Genomic DNA, 9315 nt, shown 5'->3' with positions numbered 1-9315 from the left:
CAATATTGAATATGAAGCCTTAGTGGACTTTTCGCAATATCGATGTGACTGCCTCCAGCACACTCCTTAACTGACCTTACCTATGTAGCTGTTAGTAGGACGACTACCGATCATACAGATAGTACCCGTTAACATCTAGGTGTAACCCCAGACTGTTAACATGTTCTACTTTCGGATAGTTTTAATTTTTAATAGCATTTAACTGTTCTTTTCAAGTTCATTAATATTCGTTGACGTTAGGTCACAAATGTTATGTGCTTTGCATTCTTTGTGCTAAAATGTACTTAAGTCGTAGGCAAGTTTTGTATTATATACGTCACATTACGTATAAATCTACATACTGATACTTCGATGAGAAAGAGGATGCAGGGATTATGTTATGTTCCGATGAAACGCAACCTTATCAAGCAAAGCAAATCATCCTTCCGGTCCCTTCACACATAAGATACACACATTAAAGCTGGATCGGAAACTTGCTGTTCATATTGGAGAGTGATATTCCGGCAAAACAAAAATATGGCAACATGATAAGTATTACGTTGCATACAATGTTATAATGGTGTCTTTGTTTAAATCCGATCACCACATCTCGGATGTATCCGGTGATAATGCTATATAACGATAGGGGAGCCCCAGAAACGGCGCCCAGTTGAGGAACGTAAGAAGGTTTCGTTTGAAGTCAAAGCCAGATTGCGAAGATGAGTGCTCCTGGTGCTATAGGACCGCAGGTATGTCGTAAAGCTTAGTAATCCTCACGTATTTGTTTAAATAAATTATTTCTAGCAGTCACATTCTTTTAAAAAAGGTGATTTTAAGTAACAACATACCAATATTCTAATGGAAGTCGGTTTTGGTCTTATTTTAATATTATTTTGCAAATTTTTATCATCAGGAAGCAAATGGGAACGCAAAATAAGTGTGAGCAAAGGAGGGGTAACACCTTTACTAAGAGCTCGGGCATTTTTACAATCGCCCGCACAAAATGATATATATATTTCTCTTCTGTTCCAATTCATTCCTTACTTTTTACGATACATGGACAGATTATTCCAAAACAGAAACCCCAATTTATGATGAAATAGCCCTAGACTTAAACAATTTGGTTTTATTTTGTTTAACGGCCAATTAACAGCTTAAGGTCTTTTAAGCACAAGACTTAAACAAATCGAGCGTATTGGTTTTGAAACATTAAGTTTTGGCACCCTTCTTGTATTATATCGATGTACATGTTTTTTCTCATGCGTCGCTATCCCGAACATAATTAGTTGGCTTCGATTGACTTTTGCGCAACATAGCAAGGTAAACATATTGCGCTCACGAAGGTAGTTTTAATCTGGTTAATGGTTCAAATATTTAATACAAGTGTTTTGTACAACCAAAGTAAAATACGATATTCTATCAATGTTTTATCTCCATTATTTGGTAGTAAACGGGTAAACTGACTTTTCTATTGTGTTTGAATAAATAAATATATTCACGGATATTAGAATGATGGTATTAATATTCGCTAAGTATTTTATTTGTGCTACCTTTGGTGACCTCAAATACAGCGAGATCGAACCCCTCGAGAGTCTGACCAGCTATATAGTACTATGTATATGTCGACAGTGTACCAGTATTATTGAACAATAAACGCAATACATGAATTATGAAGTACGTATTCATGATTCAAGATTTATATTGTTGATATAATGCATTCAGAACATTGAAGCATCTATGCACACAACTACATGTACATGCATATTGATAATGTGTTTTTTCTTCGATAAACATTGATATAAACATCATATCTATTTGGTGGTGACTAATGTCTGTAAATGCAATCTCTCAACAACATGCAGTATTCAACAGATTTAGTGTTATCAAAATTAATTGGTTCATATGTGTAGAACTTACAATAGTTGCTGTGCATTATCTGAACAGTTTTGATTTGTATGACAGAGAGTCACAGCGCTCCAACTTAGATTTCATAGACATTTTTCTGAATATTATGTTGCTGTCCAAGTTACTATAGTAAACATTTTATATACAGAATGGATGTATTTATCATAATGTCATAATGCACAAAACCTACCTGGTCGCCAAGGAGATCCGCTCACCACTGTTCGTGATTATACAGCAGGAAGCATAGCAAATACGTTACCGGTCATGCTATTTGGTATGTTAAATATTTCTAAAACTTTACTGAAAATACTTTCAACATGTTTCAACCCCCTTTAAACGTCCACAACGCGTTATTGTCGTTTTACAGTTATAGACGAAATACCATAAATTCAGCAGAAACTAATTTTCAAAGTCTGGATGCAATAGAAATATAGCCGCACTGTCTACCTTATTAGTATTTGTATTCACGTCATGTTACATGTCTACCTGGTTCTTTGTAGACCACTGTTGACACTAAGCCGGATTGCAAATGTGCGCTGAAGATCTATTACATACCAACCTGCAACTTGGACTATTTCAAACAAACGTGACCTATTGTTGTCGCTTTACGGGTTGACAGGAAATACACTGTGCCATAAATTAAATAGAAAGGCGGGTCTCTCTATCTCGGTAGTATTAGTATTTAAATTATTTACCTGATTCTTTGCAGATTACTGTTTATGCTCAGCCAAACTATAAAGGTGCGCTGAAGACATGTTATGGACCTGAATATAACCTAGCGTTTACTGGATTCGACAATAGAATAGCCTCCCTTGAAGTCACACGTGGAGTGTAAGTATATTCTACATTATGATGTTAAAACATCATTTTTCTTGTAGATATGAGGAATACTAGGATTTTGCCTGTTCAAATCATATTGAACAAACGCCAAATCCTAACCTAAGACAAATATATTATATTAAATAAAACTTCGTCATGCCGCCACCATTTGTTCAGAGAGATTTTGGCGTTATAAAGGGGTTTTGCGATAAATTGTAGAAGAGGTATAAAGAGATTCTTAACAGAAAATGAGAAAAAGACCTTCAAATATCTTCGAGTTAAGCAAAGTGGCAAATTGAACAAGAAACATTATATCGAGATTTTATTGTTTCGACTCGATTTTGTTTACACTGGCGACATCATTTAGGATACTACAATATTGTTATATGTTTGGTACATAGAGTCTTCCCTATCCGTCCTTTTTGACACAGACAGTATTTATTTAGTTTTTGTAAACACATTTTTCTCTATAGCATCAAACAACACAATAGATAGGTTTAACACATGAATTCCCTCACATGGCTAATTATTGTCTTTTCCTTTACCCTTTCACCTTATTTCGTTACTCCACAAATACGATTTAAAAGCTATTCAAATAAGGGGCAGAAAAGGGGGAAAAAACGTGTTATCCATAAGCTAGACGGTCATTTATTCGTTCTTTGTTAGAATGTTCTCGGTAAACTTTTGATAGCTGGCTTCATTAACTTTTTGAACCGTTGGGTATCGAATTGTTTCAGATGTAGATCACAACATTGGTAATTTCCTCTCTTTGTTTGACAAGTAGAGATGAGTGATTTTGAAAAAATGCAAAATTCTCTTTTTATATATATTTATTTATATATTCATAATATCAAACTATGGATCTCATTCTGAATATTTTTGGAATACTCAAAACTCCCTTCACCCATTCAGTATCCATACAGTGTAAAATAACAAAGATTATTTAGGGACATAACTCTAATAACGATTATAGCAATGTATACTACTAGTGTGTTGGATAGCTTAAGGATTTATATGCGACATACATGGATTACTTTAAAGTTACAATGACGCTTATCTTCGTTTTTTTCTGATCAGTAGAAGACAACTGGCGTTTCTTACTTTTCGTCCATAGTCAAAAGTTATATGTTAGTGTATGAAACGTGTTAAAGATATAAAACAAAAAGGAATTAAATAAAAAAAAATCGTGTCGCAAAGAGTAGAGAATTCGATGATTTACGTAATGTCAATGCATATCCAAATGGACCCACTTACAATGACGATATTGCATGTCAAATTTCTTCTTCTGCTATTACGATCATATGTTTATATTATACTATTTCATACGTGAATTATGAAGTCGTTCACAATACCAAGTGACGTAACAAATTTATATCGGTTCAGATGAAAGCAGGTTCATTGTTTAAGTTGAACACGTAAACATTACCTCTGACCCAGTCGAACACATAGTCGTCATTCGCTGGATTCCGCTCTCGTGACATCTCGTGAATTCGCTTATGCATAATAACGTAAACATTGCCTTCAACTCTGCGCCTGGTGCGATAAGTAGTAAGTAGTCTGAAAAAAGGCTTTGCAAGTTTATGATGGGCATAGATATCCGTTATTGGAATTTTAAATATTTTTATACAAATACACTTGTAATAGGTATGAAATGTTATGCCTTAAAAGCTTAACAGCGTTTTGTCCGACAGATTGTGGTATGGTAACTTTAAAAATGACACGTATAATTTATAAGGTAGCGTATACCGTTTAGCCTCAAGAAAAAGGCATTTAATGTCACCCAGGAAACGTTGACGCTCACATAACTTATGCGTATATGATACAGGAAATCTACATCATATTCACGACTTTCTATTGATATTATATACAGGTGGATACTCTACGAAGAGGATCATTTTGGTGGCAACATTTATGTTGTTTGGGAGGGACAGAAGATCAATAATCTACCAATGAGATCCACATCCTCACTCAAACCAATCGAAGTTGTAAGTATCTAAATAAAGGGAACAATAAGAATTTAACCAAATCAATACATTCGATGTCTTTCTGAACGTTACAAATTGAAAGCTTCGTTAGTCGTTACTTCGTGTTTTCAAGATAAACTTGTTATTTATTTTTCTACTTGTTTTTTCGGTTTTTAATTTTACAATTTATTAATCAATTTTTGAAGCTGAGTATTGTCATATGTCTTGGCAATATAAATTATGTTTTTCTTGAATCATCACCTGAAACTATGTAATTACCGATTGTAAATATTCAAGAATTTAATCGTATGTTATTTGCTCTATTTGAAGAATAGAGTACACTATAAGTGGGTACTGTATTGCCGAGAAATTTTAGTTCTCTAAAGTTTCCACTCTTGGCTGGTAAATCGTCGCCCTTCGCTGTCAATTGTAATTTGTTTTCATGATGGAGGGCAGTTTTGTGCACGCACAAGTTTAGCTGAAACTAGAATGGAAAAAATGTTGAACTAAATTTCAACATTGAAATTACTATGCAAATGAATTCTATATTTAAGCCAGTATACATTATATAGTATGAAATGTCTTCCATTGAAGCATTTCCCAGAAGACCACTCTATAACCCTCCACAACGGGCCGTCTTTTACCGGAGCCAATAAAACCTTCACAAGCGAGAATCCTAACCTCATAGGTTCTGGTTTTCAGGACAGTGTAATCTCTGTGGTTGTCGATTCTGGAGCGTAAGTATGCCATTTTACTGTTTACATGTGGCGACAGGGAAGATAATCTTAAAATCAACATGGCGTAAAATTGTTTTCAAATCTTGCCATACCCGATTCTTCCACTGGCCTGGCAAATCTACACAGAGCTATAGTACTTTTAATACACACGTACATCACATATCCAGCTAAAGGTCAAAGGTTAACATTACAGTATGACCTCAAATTCAACCCAGTCGTATAGTTTTTAAACGAAATGCTTGGAACGAACCGATTGGTCCTGATCCGATATGGTTTAAAGTACATGCTTTTTTACATCATTTTCTGACAAGCAATTTACACTTATATCGATAAATATTAATAAATATGTGCGTTTTATATGAATAATAGTGATGGAAATAGGCAATTTCACTTCCAATCGATTTCATATTTTGAATTGAAACATGTTTGTATCTCCTTTTGAGTATATTTCTATATGGTTTTATTTTTCCAACAGGGTAATTATATACATTAAATGATACAATATATTGTAAAAAGTTTAGTTTCTTACTAAAATAACGCTATTTATTCTAATCCATATTTGTTCTTCGTTGTAGTTGGGTGTGTTACGAACACATCAACTACGGTGGACATCAGTACCTCTTTACAAGGGGAGCATATAACGGATCGTCTTCCGAGGGCCACTTTGAAAACAACAAGATGTCATCCTTGAAACCGATTGTATTCTAGCAACAACTGAATAACAGCCGGTTTTAAAGAGAGAATATTTCAAAACATTAATAAGAAATCATGTAATATTAATATGTATTACAACTAAAGGTAGTTCAAATATAAACCATCTTTCGCTGGATCTAAGTTTGCACATGTCTAAATATATCACAATTATTTTAAAAGCCAAATTTTCTTCATCACAGAGCGGTAATGTCACACTTGGTTTCATGTTTAAGTTGTTTAAGTAAAGAATCAGTACTGTACGAGCATTTAGATTGTATTAGCGCTCAACGCCTTCATAAAACAAATATATCATTAGACCCGGATGTGATGCACTGCTCATATTTAAAGTAGTCAGTTGATAGTTATTAGACAATTTTATAACATTTGCCATGTTTTTTAATGATGGAGGTAGAGTACCCTTAAAATAAGGAAACATGGCACAGCATGATAAGAATGAATCGGATATTTCGATGAACACCTGTCATGTACTTCGGAGTAAAAAAAACCCCACTAATTGCCACGTTTACATCCATATAATCATTACCGCTTGTCAAGAAGATAGCTTTGATAAACACTTATAAAAAGGGTGACAGCTCATAGTTAATTCAAGAAATGTTCAGGGATCCAGCGGGGAAAATAAGAAAAAGACATTAAAATTCCAAAACAATTACACGTCAGGATTAATTGGTGACTTTAGATATTACATTTGTATATCCAAATTTACATATGTACTTTAATTGAGTAGACAAATAACTACATGTACCTTTCAAATATTATCAATTGAAAATTAGGTAACAACAGTTTTTGTTTCCGTTTTCAACTCAAGTTTCTTTTTAAACTTGTATAGATTTTCTGTATTCTCTACTCTGTAATGTCTTAACTGAAAGCATGGAATAAAGTTTTCTCATCAAGTGCGATGTTTTGTTATTTCTCAGGAAATACACTTTTATCTCATTATTGGTAGGTTCACTTCTCCATTTAACACAAACACCTGTTCTCAAATGACTTGTAAACATACAGATAATTAAAAGTGACATAGCAATGCAAATAAATTGATGGTTTTACTTTTCCCAACATTTATCAATCTATAATATTTATATATCAGAATACATCATCGCCATATCTGTAAAACAAATAGTTCTTGTTTTCCATCTCTCTTTAGGTGTTAACCTACAATCAGATATCAGTTTTGTTATCAATTATGATATAATTGTTTATAATACTTTAATTAATATCACATTTATGTAGAACTAAGCTCAGGCCCTCAAGTAAAGGAGAAGTAAAAGAAAGTCCCCAGACTACATAAAGCCAAACCAAGGTTCTTACTCAAGCACTTCGATTTCGTCAGGGCTGTCGGTTTTAATCTTATGATGCATATACATGTAGAATCGACCTTGACCGAACACTCCAGCCTTGCAGACCGTAACATCCCGATATCTAACTACACAGTAACATTTCATGAGGCGATGTTCAAAAATATTTTTCTTTCTGTTATTTTTAAGGCATTTAATAATTGTGAAAAATTACTTATCACGTTTTATACACCTTCGACACTAAACTGTTACGTTTTTAGAGACTGAAATGTTCGGTCAAGCGATATGTTTGGCATGCTAGCGTTTACCTGTGTACACTTCAGTTGTAAAAGCATTAGAAAAAGTGTTAACATACTTTACACTTGTATGGCACCAATATGGGTATGTGAGATATTTGGACAGACAGGTGTAATCGCCATACATGTGCACGTATAAATTCTACAAGTTACTTCCTCTTATTTGAACATTGTGAGATGGGTACATAGTGTTTTTGAGGTCAATGTGATATAATAAATAAAACACATACTTGTATTCTTTGTAGACCAGACATTACTAAATAAATATATGATAACTCAGTTCTATCGGTCAGCATATTTCCGCTACAAACAAGTGATAACATTGCAGAAGTTTTCCATTTGTTTACATTCAATAACAATGAAATAAACAACTATAGGGAATACGGATTTATATTAAGCCAATAGATATAGCTAACAGTTCCATGCCCCGTCACAGGCAGTAGTCTGTCAAATATACTAAACTTTTTAAGTACGAGTTGCTCCCCTTACACTACATTTACTAAACAAAAGGTACATCGACCGATATATTTATACAATTATAAACGAATGCACACAGTTAACAGATAGAAGAAAAGAATGTTCCCCTACCTCTAAGGTTTACAAGAAAATCTCCTACCCGAGAGGTAACGTTTTGCTTGTCTACCACAAGACTTTGACGGAGAAAATGACTCTGGTGTTTACCCAGATAAAAAAACTTTTGAGTGGAATTTCCCTATCCTACACACATGGGCATGAAAAAGTTTATTTTTTTTCATTACAATAATCAGAATAAGCTGATATTGAAATAAATATGTCGCAATTTCCGCATCACTGCATCAAAGTGTTCCTTTTTCGTAAAGTCACGTCACTGTTTCTTATGTTGATATCACAAACTTGAAATCGGGTGTAAATAGATAGATCGTACACGTCCTTCTTACCCTGGGCAATTCTGACATCAACTATAACAGGAATAAGACAAATCAAAATGACCAACCTGCGCATTGAAGAGTTCAATGTTACACCATCAAGGAACGGGATGGATATGTTTAGAACTAGAAAAATAGAGTAAGTTGTTTCATCTTAATTCGAAAACATCACGGATAGGTACATACAGGGCATGAACTATATGTTAGAAATGCTGTTTAGAAATTCTTTTTAAAATAATGTCTTCACCATAATTAAACTAACTTTAAATACAAATACATTTGCATAATTGTTTCATTTGTTTTGTACACATGTACACATGTATCATTTAAATAACAGTTTACCCTGTAGAGTGAGTATCTAACGGAGATCTGGTGTAAAGTGTGAATGTATAATGACTGCAACAGGGTGTGGGTAGGCGAGACAACAGGGTGTGGGTAGGCGAGACAACAGAATATAGGTAGACGATACAACATAGTATAGGTAGGCACGACAACAGAGTATAGGTAGGCGAAACAACAGAGTATAGGTAGACGAGACAACAGAATATAGGTAGGCGAGACAACAGAATATAGGTAGGCGAGACAACAGAGCATAGGTAGGCGCGACAACAGAGTATAAGTAGACGAGACAACAGAGTATAGGTAGGCGCGACAACAGAGTATATGTAGGCGAGACAACAGAGTATAGGTAGACGAGACAGGAC

At 34.2% G+C, this 9315-nt stretch overlaps 1 protein-coding gene across 1 annotated transcript; it reads left to right on the top strand.

Annotated features, from left to right (window-relative positions):
- Nucleotides 1–610: 610 nt before the first annotated feature.
- On the top strand, nucleotides 611–8885 carry LOC110459738 (beta-crystallin B2-like). Its single transcript, XM_021512150.1, has 5 exons — nucleotides 611–728; nucleotides 2594–2715; nucleotides 4574–4688; nucleotides 5262–5404; nucleotides 5980–8885. Exons 1-5 carry the CDS (start codon nucleotides 699–701, stop codon nucleotides 6110–6112), a joined length of 543 nt encoding a protein of 180 aa, XP_021367825.1. The 5' UTR covers nucleotides 611–698; the 3' UTR covers nucleotides 6113–8885.
- Nucleotides 8886–9315: the final 430 nt, after the last annotated feature.

The sequence above is a fragment of the Mizuhopecten yessoensis genome, unplaced genomic scaffold, assembly GCF_002113885.1.
Source record: "Mizuhopecten yessoensis strain PY_sf001 unplaced genomic scaffold, ASM211388v2 scaffold10203, whole genome shotgun sequence".
Taxonomy (NCBI): Eukaryota; Metazoa; Mollusca; class Bivalvia; order Pectinida; family Pectinidae; genus Mizuhopecten; species Mizuhopecten yessoensis.
This window is presented reverse-complemented; position numbering and strand designations above follow the sequence as displayed.